Raw genomic sequence first — 20,912 nt, 5'->3', positions numbered from 1 at the left:
TGAATGATGTAAACATTGCCGCCATTTTCAACTAGTCCGACAAAACTTGAATTTTTTAAGACGAATGAAAATCTTACGGAATGCCTCGAGAAATCATTACCCTTCAGTTGGGACAATGTGGAAACCAAAGTAATGATTATTATGCTGTTCACAAATTAGAAAAGGCTTCCTTCTCAATCTTAATTTTGAAAGCGAAATGCAAAATATTGTCCCGGTTTAAAATCTTCATCAAAATTTATGAGCACATGAAATGAAGTGAAGTAAAAAGTAAAAAATGAATAAAAATATGATGTAATGATATGAGGCAGGCAATGACCTCGTAAATTAGAGCGAAGTCTGAACCCAAAGTATCTGGTTCCCTTTTCAGCGAATAAGACTTCATTAGTTCATACCATTTATCATATTGTCTAGTCCGAACTCCCTCTGACCCTGCAACCCTCCTCTTTTTTATTTGGATATTCATATATCGGGTTGGGATTAGAACGATGTGCCATACAAAAAGTTGGAGATTTAGCGGTACCGCAGAGTACCGCCCTTCAACCGCTTGTAACGACATTCATGTTGAAATTGTGCATGTCACACCTACCTAGTTCAATTCCGGAATCATTTTCCTGTATGCTGATATCAAATTTGCTACAAAAATTACATTTATTATTGATAATTTTCCACGAGACCCTGTATTGTTGACATTTTGAACCGTAATAGAAAGTAGGCAGAGCTTGTTACTTTTGGAATGGAAGGGTAGTGGACACGTAATTTTTCAGCGGAATATTGGAATATTCTGTTAGATTCCGGTTTTAAATATCGTTTCTGCTCTGTTCCGTTTCAAAGGTAACAAGCTCCGCCTACTCTTATTACGGTTCAACGGCTGCTCTGGTTTCCAAAATTTTGTCGCCAGAAAAATTGTCAGGAGCCATATTTTGTTGCCAGTTTTCAGAAATTAGAGCCAAAGGGTGCCAACTAAAAACATACTTTTTTTTTTAAAAAAGACAGTATTAAGTTCACTGATAAATTATCTTTGTCAATTCATCAAAATAACCTCTCCATTCGTGACATACATGTACCCAAGATTCCCTGAAACAGGTATTTTACTTTTGTTTAAGACTTTATACTACTATTCTCACACAGTCCCTGATTTTAAAACATGTTCACCTTTGTCCTTTATGGTCAAATTTATCTAATACAATATAATTTATTTTTTTTTATTATTATTATTTTTAACAAACCCGATTCTTTTTTTTTTTTGAAGTGATAAAATTTCTATCAAACTACATTTTGTACCATGGACCATTAATTGTGTCCCTGTTTAATTATCTTGATATCTGAATAGCATTTCCTTAATTAGATTTCTGAAATCCCCATTCTATTTGTTTATCGATTTTCCCGCCAAAAAAATCACACGGCAGAAGTGTAAAGAAATGTCATCCATTTTCTTTTATCGATTCTTTCATTTGGAAGTATTTAGACACTTCCTGATGGCATAATCATTGTTAATTGGATTTAATTTATTCTGTTATTAGGGACGTCTGTTTCTAAATGTATTACATGGTTAAATAGGGATATGAAACTTGTGTGTAGCCACATGCACATGGCCTTAATTGTGTTTACCTTTGACCAGGTGATGAGAGTTTTGATTGGCTCAATAATATATTTACATTTGATAGACACCTTCCATGAGGATATTGTCAGTCACGGTCGCCTGGTCTAATTACCTTTAATTGCCTTCAGCCGTAAAGTGGTCAAAGTCAGTTAACTCTGACTAGGTGTCAGCACAAATGTTTAATTAAAGAATATCTGTTGCTGATAAATTTCCCGTCAATTTTAATATACAAAACCTAGGCGCCAAGAAAATCGCCAACTGGCTATTTTTGTCGCTAGATGAAATAAAAAATTGCAAATTGCAACATTTGGCAAAGCCCAGCGTGACCCCTGGTTCAAAATAACCCAAAATATGGTTTTATCATTTATGTTCCTTATATTGAGCATGCCTGAATTTCCAGGTAGTGCCTGTTGAAAATCACCTCCATGGTATATTGCCCTCTGCCATGATTAACAATTTCAATTATTGGCCTACATTCATTTTTTACCTAAGGAACCTTCATTTACTCAGAATAAATCAATTTACCGAGACATATTTGCTGAAGCAACTTTAAAGGTATTGAAATAACATTGCCCATATGATTCTTTATAATTTACAAAAAATGTATTAGTCACCAAACAGAAGTGTCAGTCAGATGTATATAAATATCCACTTAGCCAATCAAAACTGACTAAGTTCATAGGTAACTTAAACTCAGCATAATGCCTGTGGTTATTTATAAATGATGGTTGAATATAAAAAAAGTTTGAAAATTACAGCACTAAAGAAGGTGCGGTGAGATGACACTTCATATAGCCCTCTGGTTATCTTACATAGAACCCAAAAAGCTAATTATTTATGAATGGCGGTTGAATATTAAAACCTTTTCAACATAAAGAAACAGTTATTCTCTTTTCTGAACATGCAGGCACTTAGAGATCTACATATAGGAGGTGTAGTGAGGTGACACTTCATTGGTGCCTCTGGTTATCTTGCATAGAACCCTCAAAAGCTAATTCAAAATCAGTTGCAGTAGTAATGTGTTATCTTTATTTATAAACAAATAAAACCCTTCTGTTTAACAATCTTTTGAATACTTTAAATATTGATTTGTTTATTCAAAGATATTTATGATTGATCTACTAAAGTTAAATGAAGTACATGTACATGTATGTTACATTGTATTAAATAGGGGAGCAGGGTATATATTATATATTTTAGTGAGCAATGTTCACAGTTTTTTTTCTAATTTACATGTAGTTATGATGTAATAATGGCTTAATTGTAACTTTGTCATTTCAGTTGGGATGGAATTTTGGAAACAGCTATGTTCTGAACATGGAATCAGTTCAGGTACGGGATCATACATGTGTATGAATAAAATACATGTACATGTGTGGCCACTTATCAAATTACAAATAAAACACTAGATGTAGCACTTTAAATTGTTCAGGAAGTCACTCAAAAAAAGATCTGGAATATTTTCATGCAATTACTGCCAAAATGTTGGGGTTCACACTAAACTTCACAGACCAGAGATGGTGTATGACCAGTACATTTATTAGGAAAACTGCAATGTGCAATGGTAACAATAACAGGGATGATTTTCTTCTATTTTTCTTTTTTTTTTTTTTTTCGGATTTCCACTATTTCAAATCCAGATTTTACTGTTATGATTCTTTTTTTTTATTGTATATTTCTTCAGATTTTGCCAATTTCTGCTTTGTTTGTTGACCTCATAAAATCATCCCTGCAATAACAATATTAAAAAAAACTGATTTTATCAAGGTAAGCTGTTATCCAATTCATTGGAATGGTTAGGAATGCTTAGTGTAGTTACACAATAATGTGTGTATACGTAATTACCTTCTTTATCATACTTTTGAGTAAGATCTAATATGCATATGGTACTTTTTGTCTGTTATATAATACATGTACATGCATATTTTTAGAGGGAATATTAGAAGAATATGCCACAGAAGGCACAGACAGGAAAGATGTGTTTTTCTACCAGGTAAATCTAAGAAATATTTCATGGGTGGTATACTGTCATACTAATTAACACATGGGCAATTGTAAGTCAGGTATAAAATATGAATATAAAGGTCAATCTGCGTGATAATAGGTTCACACTATACCTAACATGAAAAATTTCTGTGACAAAAAAGGGACTTTTTTTTGCTTCTGTATCACCCGAGGATAGATATATCCTGTTGACAGTCCTTTCCTTCAAAATTCTCAGTGACTAGCTCAAATAATAGAGGACTGTATAGGATTCCATTTGCCAGAAACAAGAAATGTACACATCATTTCACTAGCTCGTATCAATTTGTACTAGCGCCAGGCATCAGGCTAGTGGCTAAAGGAAAGTACTGTGTTGATATATTGTTTTGCATTTATAAGAATTCATATTGAGCACAAATTTTTTAATATTTGCCAAAACCGGAAAAGGCTTCAAGTTGGTTTAACAGCTGTATAATTCATAACTTTTTCAGTTGAATTTTTATACAAGATATGATATTTCATGAATTTTAAATTACATTTATGATAATTTTCCTACATCTTCAGATGACACTTTACTTATTAATTAAGAAACCTTTCCAGAAGAAAGCATTCATTGAAATAAAATTTTTTTTTTTTATTTTGCCATAATTGATAAATATTTGTAAGTTAGTGGACTTTTTTCAAGAGAAATCACATCACTTCAGGGGTTAAACTTAGGAAATACAACCTGGTAGCCCAGACCATATTTTTGTTAAATATTTTCTTTATATTCATCTATATTTTACCCAAAAGGCTACTCGGTAACTGCTATTTGTTATCCCTGCACTTTTTGAGTCCAAATGTTCAGTATTGCCTTTCACATGTTTGGGATCTTTACATGGGCAGTAATCCTTATCTATAAGTTACCTGATACCAATACAATTATGTAATGGTTTATACAGTTAGCTTTATTACTTTTATTTATATGACCTAGTTCTTACATTGAAGTCTGAAATAGCAATATTTGGACCAATAGCATAGCAATGGTCTGATGGCCTTTTCTCTTTTTTCAGGCAGATGATGAACACTATATCCCAAGAGCAGTACTGCTTGACCTTGAGCCGAGAGTTATTAATTCTATCATGAATTCTCCATATGCAAACTTATATAACCCTGAAAATGTCTACTTATCAAAACATGGTGGAGGAGCCGGTAATAACTGGGCAAGTGGCTACACGCAGGTGAGTAGTACCACACCAAACAATTTGTTACAAATACTATAGTTTTTTAAACACACATTTAAGATGGTTTGTTACTCTGTGTAGGTGTTTGTGTGTTTGTCCCGCCTGTCTGTGATAGAGAAGCAATTTATTTATACGGTTGTAGTAAGGTAATACAAAAAATATTATACTATTGCTGTAATTAAGAATTTTAAAGGAATGCTTTTTAATTTTTTAATAAGTTATTTTGTATTACTTTAAAAAAGAGTCATTCCTTATATTTAATGAGTTTAAATATCAAAGTACGGCCAAAATTAATATTATGTTTGTTTTTATTTATCCTACCTACCCATAAAAATGGTTTTATCCAAATGATTTTTTTTTTCTGACAAGATTATATTTTTTATTTTTCAAAGCAACATTTTCAGGTTTGGTTAAATGGAAACAAACATTAACAATTAAATTGAAATCAAATGTTGTTTAATCAGTGTAAGAAACTAATTCTTTTTTGTCAACATAGACCCATCATAATTTTACATAGACTGCGCTGTACATTTTAAAGCGACTTGAGCCAATTTCATCATAGACCTGCTTGATTTTACATAGACTCAGTCCGTTGGTCTACTGCTAATTTCCTTCACTGTGTTTATGAATTGTGTAGTGTGAATTAATTGGTGTTAATGTCATCACTAGACAAAACAAGTGTATTGAAAATAAAGTGGTTTACACTGAGAGCACCAACCAATCAGAAAGCCTATTACAAATCAAGTTTAGTCATTTTTAAATATATCTAACTTGATGTCATTTAGACAGCTAACATGTTCTATAACACATGCACCTTATTAAAACTTCTGTATGACTCAATTGGCTTATGGAGTGAAAAAAAAAATATGTTCTGTATTTCAGGGTGAAAGGTTGTACGAGGAGATATTCGATATTATTGACAGAGAAGCTGATGGCAGTGACAGTTTAGAAGTAAGATATAGACTGACTTGACCAATGCATACCTGTACATAAACATATTTTACTGGTGTTTGTTAGTGGTGGGAATTGGTCAAATATTTTGAATCAATTATCAAATTCTTTACAATCATTGATAATGAACATGTATAATGTGTAGAGATTTGCATTTGAGATTGCTTGACATTGAGAAAAAACATATCCAGGTCATGTTTTATATCAGGAAAATATTGATAATACTTTGCAAAAAATCAACTGAAACTTGTGTGTTAAAAATATCTGGATGATGTTTACTTAGCAATTTTTCAGCTTAAATCACTAGTAATGGCTTGAATATTGTCTTCTGTAGCACAGGTCAAAGTCCATGTGAAAATTGAAGAATACTGTAAAAATATTAATTTTCACAGTGTACTTATTTTAGTAATTTTTGTGGTGCATAGAAAAGTGTGAAAAATTTCAAAACTGATACCGGCAAATATGGTCAATTGATGGAATCCACAAATATTGCTAATTCAAAAATTTGTATGTATTTACAGCAAATGACTTTGATAATTGATGCACCACAACTGTTTGCATTGATCAATAATGTAAAATTTACAATTTTTTGTCTGTTTTGGGGCTTGAATGTTCGTAGCTTGTAAACCATTAATTAAAATTCCTGATAAAAAGAACATGCAGATACCAAAATAAAAAAAATTAAGCAACATTCATGATTAAAAAATTCTGAAGCAAGCAGTTTTTACAAACTAGGTAGATGTATTCCAAGATTATCTTAAGTTAATAAATATTTGAAATGAGATAGGTTGAATAGTTTTGATTGGCAAGTCTTATTCCTGTGGAATAAATTAATGTGTGACACTACCATCAACCTAAATTTTCCCGAGTGGAGTCACTGTTTTTTTAACTTTAATACATTATGGTTTGAAGGCAGAAGAAATAATCTATAGACATATTTTGAATTGGTGATTCCACTGTGTTGGGTGGAGAAGTTATGATGAATTGTGATATTGGTGTGTCACAATACGATACATATATCTGGGGTTTTCAGTGTTCTAGGATTCCTATTTCATGTTACCTGGGGCAAGTGAAATGTGGGTCAGGGAAAATTAGGTTAGTTACACTTCCCATGGCAAGACTTCATATGCTGTAAGGATTTGTTTTGTTAGGAAAGCAGTCATTGACTGTGGGAAAGTTGATTTTATATGGATTTTTCCTGAGAAACCTCAATTTCTGAAAAATCCTAGAACACTGGTTTTGATACAATACAATACAGGTCAAAATACAACTTTTTTTTCAAACAATTTATGAAATTACTATGCAAATAGTAAAGTAGGGCATGTCTTGTGAGGAAAAATCCATTGATCTTTGTTGAAATTCAAAGTTATTGACTATAAAATTATGAAACCTGGCTTCTAAAAATTCATCCTTTTTAAATTTGTTGAATTTTCTATTCCAAAATGAAGAAAATATATAAGACAACATGTTCATATTGTCACCGTTGTATAACAATGAGTATCATAACATGAGGTAGGTGTATCATTAAAGCCCTATCATCTCCACTATTGAGAAATTAAAATTTATCCTGACTGAAGTGTATGTGTATTTCTGTTTGCAGGGATTTGTTCTGTGTCACTCTATAGCTGGTGGAACAGGATCAGGCATGGGATCTTATATATTAGAAAGACTTAATGACAGGTTTGCTATTACCATTAGAATTTAAATATTAAACTAAATCCTCTTCAGTGTGGCACAAATGAGAACAAACATATGTATATTAATGTGGACAATGCACTAAAAACTATATTTTGTAGGATAGTACTAGAAATTTTCAAATTTAAAATTATGTCTCAGCATCCATTTGGCTGCTTTCCATACTGGATATTGTGAATTTTAAGCAAAGTCTTGTAAAAGTATTCATTTTTGTGCAAAAAGAAGTATAATGATTTGTTTGTTAATTTCAGATTTCCAAAGAAATTAATTCAGACCTATTCAGTGTTCCCTAATCTTGATGAGATATCAGATGTTGTAGTACAGCCATATAACTCTCTCCTGACTTTGAAACGTCTCACACAAAATGCTGACTGTGTGGTATGTTTAGGATACAGCCAATTCTCTATAATTCATGTTCAATTTCGTCAAGTGTGTCTAAGCCAATCTTGTACTTTTTTGCACATTGTTAAAGTATTCCATTCACCCTTGTGTAAGTGGGTGTTGTCTACCTTTTTGATATTTTGACTAAAGTTTTCTAAATGTATATTCTAAAAGGGTCACATTTAACTTTAATTTCTTGTTTGATGTTTATTTATATGCCAGATTTTTATTATGTTTAATTTTCTTAAGCTAACATTATTCATTGAAAAAGAATAGATCAAAATTTAGTATGGAGCTTAAGCATTATGCATTGTACCGTTGTGAGTAAAATTTGTTCAGGGCTATTCCATTAAAAGATATGAGGTACCTAGGAAAGGCATTTTTTACCAGGGAAGTCACAAATAGAAGTTCTATTGATGTTTTGTTTTAAACTACGTATTTTGTCAAGAGACCTGATCACCTATACAAAGAGTAAAAGTGCCTTTCCCTGTCCCTCATATGTTTTACTGGAACAGCCCTAAGGCTTCCACATACTTTTTTTTTAAGTATCAGATTATCTTTTTTTTGTATTATTTTATATTTATAGTTTTTACCATTTTAAAAAGAGTAGTATCATTTTCTAAATTTCTATTTATAACCCATTGTAGGTTGTTTTAGACAACACAGCATTACATAGAATAGCAGCTGATAGACTTCACATAGATACTCCATCATTTGCACAGATAAACCAACTGGTATGTTATGTCTCAGCAATAATTACACTTTCCATGACAAATTTTGCAACAGTGTTCTAGGATTAAAAAAAATGAAGGTCTCCAAAGGAAAAACTTAAAATCAAGATTAACTTTCCTTCAATTAAAGTCTGTTTTTCGAACTTGTTTACTTTTAAAAATTCAAGTTTTGTACTTGCTTAAGAGGAAGAACATAATAAACTTTCCCACATCTAAATTGCACTGGCCCCAAGTAATGAGAAAGTGGAATTCTTGAACACTGAAAATTATGTTGAATTTCTTAATTAGGGGCACAGTCCAATATGGAATCCATAAAGGTATTTAATACATGTACATGTATGCTGGCTAACTCTTCAAAAAGCATGCTCTCTCAATACAAGGATGAATAAAATAATTCGAAAAAGTAAACCTATTTAATGTGGGTTACGGCATACATGAAAAGTTGACGGTTTGATACCTACACATTGAGAAAACTTATCAAAAACAAAAATACAGAATAATTCATGATAGACATTATGTTATTTATAATGGAATGACTGTTGTATTTTTTGGTCCATGAGGAAATAATCTCAATCATGTAGTGCACACAAGGGTCCAGAATTTACTGTCTTTTACAAAATATCAGTGCGACTGAACAAGTGTGGTTTCGACCACACGTGGATGTTCTAACTTGTTAACAAAACCTTTTGTCTCTTGGACTTTTTCATCACATAGACAAAAAGCCGAAAACCTCAGAGTGATGATAAAATGTTGATGAAGTTCAATTAAAATTGGAAACTCCTTTTGTATATTGATTTAAATGGTCTTTTGACTTCTGTGTTAAAAACTATCAATCGATGAATTAATAATTACAAACTACGACTGATTTGTAGTTTCAGTTCCATGTGCTTTTGTTACCTCTGAAAGATGGGTAGGGAAATGGTTTTTTCAGTCTTTTTCTTAATTAATCAATTAATAAATGTATGAAAATTCTCTGAGTTACTTCAATTAATTCGTATACGCAATAGGGCTGCATGTGCACCATTAATTCAATGATGCAATCATCTAATCAGTTACAGGTAAATCACAGTCACAGGTGGCTGCAGATCAGCTAAAATTGACACACACCTGTCAATTAATTTCCAATAAACAATTAAGAGACTGGTAGACAGAATGTTTATACACTAATAAAACCTCACAGACTGTAATTTATCAGGGTTGACATTTTTTTATGTCTGATATTGGAAAATGGTAGTCAGTCATTTGCAAAATTTGTTGGTCATTGACCGACATTTTGACAGTTTCTGGACCCTTGAGTGCATACTAAATAACCTGCGTAGCAGAGTTATTTTCAAGTGTGCACCACAAGCATTGAGACCAAAAAATAAAACATTCATTCCTTATAATTTAATTCTAGTATAAAAAATTAAGGGGTAATCAGCAAAAAAGGTTGTTGGCTTCACAGTCACATTACAAAATTTAGTCTATGAGCTGAAGGACAAAATTGTGTATCCAGACTGAAAGCATGTTACATCTGAAGTTAAATTATAAAACTATGCACAAAAGACAAGATGAAACAAAAAGACTTATTTACAGAATTATGAATTACTTTATGTATTCTTGATTTGTAATGTTTTGTGTTTTAAATACTGTTTACATTAAAAGGTGTGCTATAAGAGGTAATCAAGGGAACCAAGATTTTAGTGGAAAACAGACACATGCAACAAAAAACATGAAATGACCAAAATAATACACACAAAGTAACAAAAGCAGCACGCCCATACAAGTGTTGCAGTATGTATTTCACATACAATAAAAATCATGCAATTTCAGAAGTTAAAACGTTCATTCACATACAATAACAATGCCCTGTTTTTATTTTAATGGGTTTCCAATGATTGAATTTAAGGTATTTCGTGCAGTTCTAATGCATCACTATCTGAAAATATTTTTTGTGTACACCTTAAAGGCGATTTGATTGGCTACCTTCGATATCCATGTGCAGTCGTGGAAGTTGTTTTAAATTACAAAGTCTCAGTGTATTGGGTACTTTGATTGGCTGCTTTATGTATCTCGATCAATCACAGAAGTTGTTTAAAATAATGTACAGATCATTTGTACCCCCAAAAAAGACTTCTGTACCCCCCAATTCAAAGGTCAGGGGGTACATGTACCCCCATTTGCAACTCTGACTCCACTAAAAACTGGAAGTATGGACAAGGTGCACAGGTATAGTAAGCTTTTCTGGAAAATCCTGCAGAGTTGTTCATAAAGTAGAAATAGGAAAAAATGTATCAGTAAAGAACCAGCATGTTTGTAAATGACAAAGTATTTCTGTACTTGAAAGGCTTTATTACCAAAGTGTTAAAACATTGACTGCATGAAAAATTTGAAGAAATTATCATTTCAGAATTAACACTATGACTTTTTAAAATCTTATTTGTTTACTGGCATCACTGAGGCTGAGACACTATAAAAATGTATCAGAAAAACTATGGGTGCTTTCCGAAATAGGGGTCATTTCACTTAAACCACAGAATCATGTTCCATTATTGGTTTGTGCTCGTTGATTGGTGTTGGTGAGTTTTTCAGATGAATTGGAAGTAGAATTAGTGAATCTGGTTTGTATTGGTTTACAGAAAACAAGCCATGTATACTGTTTTCAACATCACAGATACAAGCTTTATCATATATAATTTTCTATCTTATTAACTTCAGGTTTCCACTGTGATGTCTACCAGTACAACAACGTTACGATACCCAGGATATATGAACAATGATCTGATTGGTCTGATAGCGTCATTGATACCCACACCAAGACTGCATTACTTGATGACAGGCTATACTCCACTAACTACTGATGCACAGGTTTGTTCTGTTGGGAGTTAGCTAAAATAAAGATCTATGTAAAAATCATGCAAGGTCTGTAATGACAATGATATTAAAAAATTTAGTGTAAATTTTTTATTGCTGAAATGCATATGATGAACCTTAAAAACAACCCCAATATGCTTTATAAAACATGTAAGGAATGAAGAAGAAAGAATTATATAATTCCAACCTGGTTTATGCACATAAAAATATTTCAGCATTGTTAAGTCTTATATATACAATGAAAAAATATCTTTTCACCACATCATCTCAGCACTGTTCATTATTTTTAGGTGTGTTGAATGCATTTTAGAACTGAAAAGTTGTGCAATATTTTAAAAATGTATTTCACCTGATTCTTAGATATGTTAATTTTGGCTTGTAAAACATGTGATTATCATATGATAGTCATGTGATAATCATATATGAATTGAAACATATGATTATCATGTGGTGCTCAATTGATATGATAAGCACATGATTCAAACCATATGATTCTCATGTATAACAGACATATTTAAAAGTTTCTTCACATCAATTTAAGTATATATTGAACCACCTGTCTGAACCAAACCAATTTTATAAGTCAAAAGGGATTATGTAAATACATGTTTTACTGTAGATTATAAGCTATAAATGAGACATTTCATTGGTTGCTTCATAATTACTAGACAGGGGTCATTTTCACAGAAAGTCATCTGACATCACATTACTATTTTCTGTTGTGACGTTATTCAGGGATGATTTTTTTCGCTTTTAAACAGTTCTTTTTTTACTGTAAATTTACTTTCGATTTTGCCAATTTCCACTTTGTTTGTAGACCTCGTAAAATCATCCCTGGTTATTACTTAAGACCAATTCTACACTTCCGACTTTTTGTGAAATTGATGCCTGGTTACTTCTCCATTTAAGGTGGCCAGTGTACGGAAGACAACAGTTTTAGATGTAATGAGGAGGTTACTACAACCAAAGAATATGATGGTGTCAACACCCGTCCATAGACAAGCCAACCATTGTTATATCTCTATACTTAACATCATACAGGGAGAAGTTGACCCAACACAAGTAAATAATAGAACACTGTGTAATCCCTGTTTCTTTGTGTGTATGATTTTAGTTGCTTCGTGTTCTTTGCTGTGTGTCTGTTTTCCATGTCTGGTCTTTGTCTCTGGATTGCATTTTTTTGATTACCGCTATAACCTTTGTTCCCTTGATTTATCTCTCAGCCTAGCTTGTGGCTTATAAAAGAAATTTATAATAGTGCAAAACAGAAAAATCTCAGACACTCAACGGTGAAAATTCAAGATGACAAGGCTTCACCACCAAGTTAGAAACATCGAAATCTTACTCAGGAGTGTCTGAGATTCCTTAGCCTTGCATTTTAGCTTTGATTGATTATTTTTCTCGTTTATTAGTGATTAGTATGTCAATTTGCAGAAAATCTTTTGTATTTTGTATTTGTTGTTTCATGGTAACTTCACCAACATTGCGTGTTTTATCTCAACCATGGGTGAGATAAGAAAATCTCACACGGCTAAAAATATGAATATCCTTATCTTAAAAACAAGAGAGTTATAACTAGTTGGATCAGAGTCAGGCAACATGAAGACTGTTGTATCTACGAGCTAAAAAAGTTGATTCAATATGTACAAAACTTGGTCTGTTTCATTGACCAGATGTTCTCATCCTTAATGCCATGAAATTTCTACTAGGGTATCAGTATGAGTATAAAATCACAGTCAGCTATTCAATTGAAATTCCTGATTTTTATGTATATATTACTGTAGGAGTGGTTTCAATATTTTTTTTGAGAAAATCATATTTGAATTTTCAAATTGTAAACTTTCCCAGCTTGTCATATCAATCTGACTTTTTAGTTGAGAATTGGCTGAAGAAGTAGAAAGTTGAAAACTATGAAGTGAAGGAAAACTCAAAAAAAAGGAAGTCGCTACATATTTTGTTGTAATTTAAATAGAAACTTGAATTTTTGTGTAACAGTTTTGTTTTATTCCATTTTGTTTCTAAATAAGGTACATAAAAGTTTACAGAGAATTCGAGAGAGAAAGCTTGCCTGTTTTATCCCATGGGGACCTGCCAGTATACAGGTAGCTCTATCCAGAAAGTCTCCATATGTACAGACAGCTAACAGAGTCAGCGGATTGATGTTGGCCAACCATACAAGTATTTCATCTGTGAGTCAATCTATTATTATACTTATAGCACAAGATGACCCTGTTTATTGTTTTTTGGGGGTTTTATTTTGCATTTTTTACTAGTGTCTCCTTCAAGTTATATATAGAAAGAAGAAAAATAAAACCAACAAACTTGACTGGTCATGTTTCAGTTTGTGGAAATTGTTGAAATTCTTTGTAACAGATTTTGGATATCATCATGATGACATAATTTGATTTATCTCACAATGTCTTAAATTTTAAAAAGTAAAGTATATAAAATGCCTCCTGACCCTGGCCAAAATATGAAAATAGGAAACAGAGACTGTCTACTTACTCTGTGCACATGTAGCTATAACAGAATAAAATACCGTAAAATTTGAGTATGAAAATTAAAGATAAGGAAAACAGGACACGACATAATAACTGAAGTATTTTTAGTATGGGGAAAATCAAATTCATGCCGATAGAATTGTATTTGTAAAGTAAAAATAGGCACTACAAATGTTTCAGATGCCAAATTTTGTATATACAGTAGATTCCGCTTAATTGCATAGCCTATTTGCCAGTAAAAATTATGCAAATAACCGGGCTATTCTTATAACCGAAATTACGATTTTACCGGAAGTGTGAGTTCAGGTAAGACGACGATACTGTGGATCAACCAGGGATATCACTGTTCAACATTTCTGATCTGGTATTTAATTGTTATAGACCTTCACATTGTATTGTTCTTTTATCAATAAATAATAATATATATTGTGTTTATCTTGTTTGTTGACCTTCTCTATGTCGTGTGTATTTATAAGTAAAACCACGTGTTTCTCATCTATAAATAGTCAAGTAATTTCCTGACCTTTCTATGAAAGAAAATCCCATATTTCATATTTCAGACAGGATTCAGTATAATATTCATCAATGTTTGCAGTTTCTGGGCTTTTGAAATGGTCTGTGCGTTTTTATTCCTCTGTTCAATCACCATTGTACATTGACCTCAATATATTCCTATGAAGTGTGGATAGTATGGGGCACCTTAGGGTAGTTGAATTTCATTAGACATTGTACTGAATGAATGAGGACTTTTAATTTTCTGTTGATATTTATGCCTAGTAACCCAAGCTCACTAAAAACTGTTCAGCTCATTAAAGAAAATTAAATTTACATTGATAATCATTTGTAGTCGGAAGAATTTAAATAGGGACAAAAAATATCCCAAGCCGAACCCCAAGCCGCATCATAAGGTGATGTTTGGCATGTCGTCAGAAGTCATTGTTGACCTAGGTGCTTGTTTATTTTAATGCAATTAGAAATCATTTAAATTGTCTTTTATGTCCATTATGTTTTTAATCCATTATTAACACCTCCTGATTGATGATAACCTAGTTTTTACAACAATAAATATGATTGACATATTTATGCCCCGAAGGCTTAAAATCGAATTTGGAAAACCCTGTCTTTACCTCGATGAGGCAAAATTCTCTATGCAATAAACCGAAATGCACCTGCAAGGCCTATGCAAATAAGCGATTTTTTCCCTAATAGAATAATAGGAAATGGTTTTGTGCAGGACAAAATTATGCTAATAACCCAAATATGCAATAAAGCGATATGCGATTAAGTGGAGTCGACTGTATTAACAGAATCTTAACTTTTAATAAAACAAGCATGAAGAAACTTTTATTTACATATTTTTACAGTACAGAAATTTTGTTTGTTTTTTTTTTTTCCATATAGGTTGATATAGCTCTACAACTCTGACATTTTCCACAATTAGTCCAAAATTGAAATTAAGTTTGTTAACCCTTACCATACCATAAAATTGGTCCTATCCAAATAATTTTATTGCAATTCTCGGAGAAGATTTTGATCATGGTTTTGACAGATATTTCCTACCTAACCAAGGCCAGGAGGTAAGGTCTGGTAAGGAGAAAAAAAACTATTTTGAGTGTAGATATATTCAATAAAAAAATCCAGTTGTATAATAATTGATTCTATATCATTGTTGTTTTTCAGCTGTTTGAGAGAACATTACGACAATTTGACAAATTAAGAAAAAGAGAAGCATTCATGGATCAGTTTAAAAAGGAATCAATATTTAAGGACAATTTAGATGAATTTGATAATTCAAGGGAAGTAATCCAACAGTTAGTTGATGAATATCATGCTGCAACAAAGCCGGATTATTTAGCATGGGGAACACAACAGGTGAGAATTGTTTATTTAAGAATTGTTTTGTTTTTTTGTTTTTTGTTTTTTGGTTTTTTTTTTCATTTTTGACCAGGATCTACAGAATATTACCCAATTGGTTTTTGATACTGGCTTTATCATGGGTCTCTCTGGTCAAACTTGTTAAGACGACCTTGAGATTCCCTGTCAAAAAGCCAGTATCAGAAACCAATTGCCTAATATTCTGTATATCAGTAATTTATACATACCGTTTAATTTTGCTTATTGTATTTTATGAAAATACAAAATTCAAAATTTTGACCTTGAAAAATAATAATTTGGTTTGAAACTGACCTGTTATTTTTTGTATCAGCACCATTACGCTGTGACAAGCATTATTGAGCTGAGTATATCAAAGGAAAATGTCACAAATTACCGATAAATGACCAACTTTGAGGCAGTTTACACTTTATGAATTGTGAAGTGATTCTGATCAAGTGTAAACTACCCCGAAGTTGGTTATGTGGGGCATAACTTGATCATAAGTTAAAAACAATTCTTAGCGTTAACTACCCTGAAGTTGGTTATGTGGAGCATAACTTGATCATAAGTTAAAAACAATTCTTAGCGTAAACTACCCTGAAGTTGGTTATGTGGAGCATAACTTGATCATGAGTTAAAAATAATTCATATAATTTAATTTTGATTAAAATCAAGTTTGAGGTTTGTCCCTTTATAAGTTTGGAACTATTTGAATTATAGGCTGCAGGCCGATTGACATTAATAACGTCACTGTACCAAGTTATGGAAAATAACATATCTTGCCCAGATGAGAAATAAACAACCAAATTAAATTATTGTTTATTATATAGATAGCAGTGATTGTTCTCTGTGTAAAAAAAAATAGTGCTGAAATAAATTTCATAATTTCACTCTGGGACTTTCGTCCCAAATAGTCACAAGAATATCAATTTACCAATTACAGAACTTTAAAATTTATATTGAAAAAAGCAATAGATCATGAAACAATATAATAATAAATTGTTATGATAACATAAATATAATGACAAATGCCAGGAACACTTAAAGACTTGTTAAATTTTGAGGTTCTTCAGCATTCGTTATCATATTTTGGTTATTCACCCTTTCCAATTAGTTATTCTGTTATTACTCTACATTTGAGCAGCAGTAAAAAAATCCAAATTCTTAAAAAAAAACAAAGACAAACATTAAACGGTCGTACAAGTGTCAAACTTAAACAAAAAAGAGCATAGGAAACAAACTACGAATGAAAATATGGAGAGAAAAAAATCCGCAAATCAATGGTTTACCCAATAGAACCCCATAACGGGTCAAATCAAGTACATGCGACTTGTAAACATTGAAAATATGAAAAAAGGAATTTACATAATAGAGCCCCATAACAGGTTGAGTGTATCTGTACTTCAATGGGTTTTAACACCAAATAAGAATAAAATCTTTAAAATTATTTGGTGGTGAGGTTTGAAAAGTGACCAGAGTTAGATATTCATTTTTATTATATAGATAGCAGTGTTTTATAGAATGTTCCCAGTGTAATAAATTTCGGTAATTCACACTATGAAATAAATTCTGTAATTTCAATCTCACGCTTTCTCTCAAAATGTCACAACTTTGATATCAATCCACCAATCACAGAATTTAAAGTTGATATTGAAAATATCCATAAATTATGAAGAAAAGCTATATAATAAATAGGATAATCAATTGGTTATAGTGAATAACCGAAATAATATCACTCGTGCTGAGAACGCTTTGTGTGTGTAACAAGTTCCACACACTCGTTAAATCTAGGCATTCTTTGGCACTTGTGATAATATTTTGGTATTCACTCTTTCCAATTAATTATCCTATTATTATTTCTAGTTGTCCCGTATAATTGTTACGGATCGTTATAAAATGATGTGTTATATTTAACATGTTCAAAGCCATTTTAGAATCTACTCTAGATTATTTGTTCTTGTTACACATGTATATTATAAAAAAATTAAAATCTTTTGATTTTTGTAAGCAGACATTAAAAAATATATATATTAATAATAAAAGGCTATGGTAATAATTGAATTGTACTATAAGAATTAGTGGAAATATATTCTTTTACTGCTTTGTAAAAATGTTATTTTTGAACAACCAGGAAGATCTAGATTGAGGGGCATAACTCTTGAAATCATTGATATGTTTGTTTCATATTAAATTTCATCAAAGCCTGTCAAGCATTTAATTGAAATAGAAAGAAATCAATCTAGGTTACTTAGATGCTTTTGTGGGATTTATATAAAATGGTCTACCCAAATGTACTAATGACTGTAAGAGTTATGACCCTTAACCTAGATTTTCCTGATTTTCAACAGTCTTCTAACTATTGTATGTTTTTACCAGACACCCGCTCCAAAGAAGTAAAAGTAAATGTCTTTCTTCATAGTCAGTGTTAACAAACATACAGCTAATACATCTTCACATTCAAATTTTGATTTGTAATCAAATAGTTATCTTGATTCTTTAAAAGAACTCATTCAAATATATCAATTTATGTGGTTTGGCCATAATTTGGGCTTTGATATAAAAAATAACAAAAAAAAAACTAAGATTGACAGCATCATTTGAGCAAATTTATATTGGTCCATTAAAAAAGATTAACCGGGTTTCCACATATTGAACTTTAAATATGGCCAGTCAGAATGCTTGAAGTCTTGGATTTTAAGAAATTCTTTTATGAACCCAACATTGGGTTCCAGACATGGTGCAAAGGACTTCTGTAATAGTACTTATTCTCATGATTATTAGTTTTCAAATACATGTATATTCTTGAGTACATGTATTTAAGTTCTTGTTCTGTTGAAAGTTACTATACATGTATGTAAAACAGTTTTAATGCATATTCAGGAGTGCATGTTTTTTGTAAATATTTTCTTATTGTGAATTTGCAGTTAACTCCCAGGGGCTGTTTAAACATTACACTGCCCTTATGCTACATTTTTGAACAGGATACTATTCGAAAAGAACTTCCATAGGGTCCAATCCAAGTCTGATGCTATATTGAAATTAGCCTGGATGCTATCTGTAAATCTTAGGGAGAACACTGAATGTTGTGAAAATTGATATACTGACAGCAAATTTCTGTCTTCTGATCAATTTTGATATACTTAGTGTATCTTTTTTTAAATTTAAACCAGAAAAAAATACCATTGGATGTTTTTGTGATTAGCTGTGTGTTATAATGCCTGCAAAATGCACTCTTCTCTTTGGAAACAGTCAAGCACTGTGGCTTTTATTGGAATAACTTCATGGATAAATTTAGAATACATTATTTTCAATATAAATATCTTACATGCTCTTTTTGGTGCACTGCTTTTTTTATTTTATTTGGAAAGGGTTTTATGCTTTGCATGGTGTGAAGTACATGTATTAGGACATAGTAGTTGTTGTATGGTTTAGGTTATTTGTTCATTTTGTATTTACATGTATTTTAAGGTGATTATATAATATTAATATTTTTTTATGATTATGAAAATACACTAGATATTTGGACTTTTCCGTCCTAGGGTGTCAATTTCAGACTTCTATCGAAGTGCAATATAAATGTAATTGAATGAATAAATAAATGTAGCCCTACTTTTAAGTGGAGCTATTATAATTGTCTCTGAATTTTTTAACTTCCAAGAACAATTACCGGTAGACAATGTAATATTGAATTTAAAACTTCAAAGATTAATTTCTGTTACCATGGTAGCAAACTTCCTTACAGAGTGCTGGAGGTCATGTCATGCCAAAGACTTTAAATTAGTAGTCACTGCTCCTCCCCCAAGTATACAGAATATTGATTGTCATCTGATTGGCTTTGAGTGGAATAATGTATGTGTGTAAAATGACATGCTTCCTTATGGGTTGTTGCTTCTGTGAGCTAGAAAAAAATCTGCTCAGCTTCTCTAGTTGTTCTCTACAGACACGATTTTCTTCCACATCAAAGCTATTTCAAATCCTGATTTTACTGTAACAGTTCTTTTTTACTATATGTTTACTGCTGATTTTGGCAGATTCTGCTTGTAAAATCATGTCTGGTTCTATTGATCAAACATTCAAGTAATGCTATAAGATGTAAAACCACAACCATTCAATCAATCAGTTGACTGAGTACTATTTTTCCTATGCACGGTTTAAATTTAATTAGTCATATGTGTTGAACGCTAACCTTTTCTTTGAGGAAACAGACGGAGTAACAGAAGCAAGTACCAGATTAAATGATACAATAATAAAAAAAAACACTTTTAACAAATTTTCCATATGGCAGAATACTGACCCACTATACCAGTAAATGGACCGGATAATCTTGGTTAAACCATCAATCTCTGTTCCATAAGTAACCTTAACTTTCTATTTTGTTTTTTCATCTGAATGCTTAAATCACTTCTGGGGCATCCTATAATTTACCTCGGAAAGTATACAAGGGTATCACCAAGTGAGCAAAGTTTCTAGTTTTTTTTTTAGTGATCCTTATTGTATAAAAATGTCAATAAGTCTTAAGAAAGCCTAATTTTTCCTGAATGACCGCATTAAATTTAACAAGAGACTTTTTTTTTTAGTTCTACTCAAAATATAATGCTCGATTGAATATGTTATAGTCTTGCCCTTATAAATAAATTGGTATTTAGATTGACTTTGTTTTTGTTTCCAGGCATCTGGGTCAGCAGAGCGCATATAGTGAGGGAAAGAAACAAAAATGGAGGCAGAAATAATCATCCCACCAAACAAACTTGTTCATTCAAATGTGATCAAAATATAAACTGATACTGAATTATTTATTGGACTTGTTTATTGGTCATGTTTTATTTTTAAGTGCTACATGAATTTATTATGATAAAAATGTGAATTCTTGATAAGCTTGATTTATTTTTAAAATATACAAAGCAGTGTGATTTGCCTAAAATTGCATGTTAAAATTGAGAATAACTGTTAATTGACATTAGCTACAAACTTAAGCTGAATGGTTACATTTTGTGGTGAAAGGGAGACAATCCATGACATTATGGTCAATTTAATAGTATGTTTGAAAAATCTCAAAAATTGAGAACAAGGAAAAAATGACAAAGTTGTTAGATTTATATTCAAGACTTTATGACAAACA

General features: G+C 31.6%; 1 protein-coding gene across 2 annotated transcripts; it reads left to right on the top strand.

The window, feature by feature from the left end:
* Nucleotides 1-20,667, top strand: LOC148602837 (tubulin gamma-1 chain). 2 transcript variants are annotated; one of them, XM_088553543.1, is made up of 14 exons: nucleotides 1-129; nucleotides 2,882-2,932; nucleotides 3,532-3,593; nucleotides 4,636-4,803; nucleotides 5,689-5,757; nucleotides 7,358-7,437; nucleotides 7,704-7,830; nucleotides 8,481-8,567; nucleotides 11,262-11,411; nucleotides 12,327-12,479; nucleotides 13,445-13,606; nucleotides 15,599-15,790; nucleotides 18,170-18,192; nucleotides 20,463-20,667. In XM_088553543.1, exons 1-13 carry the CDS (start codon nucleotides 81-83, stop codon nucleotides 18,188-18,190), a joined length of 1,371 nt encoding a protein of 456 aa, XP_088409669.1. In that variant the 5' UTR covers nucleotides 1-80; the 3' UTR covers nucleotides 18,191-18,192; nucleotides 20,463-20,667. The 2 variants fall into 2 exon arrangements, with proteins under 2 accessions (XP_088409669.1, XP_088409667.1); XM_088553541.1 differs by lacking the exon at nucleotides 18,170-18,192.
* Nucleotides 20,668-20,912: the final 245 nt, after the last annotated feature.

Source organism: Perna viridis, chromosome 11 (genome assembly GCF_037379345.1).
Source record: "Perna viridis isolate PV_CMFRI_1.1 ecotype Kerala chromosome 11, ASM3737934v1, whole genome shotgun sequence".
In the NCBI taxonomy this organism is placed as follows: Eukaryota; Metazoa; Mollusca; class Bivalvia; order Mytilida; family Mytilidae; genus Perna; species Perna viridis.
Note: the sequence above shows the minus strand (reverse complement) of the source record. Positions and strands in the feature narration are given on the sequence as shown.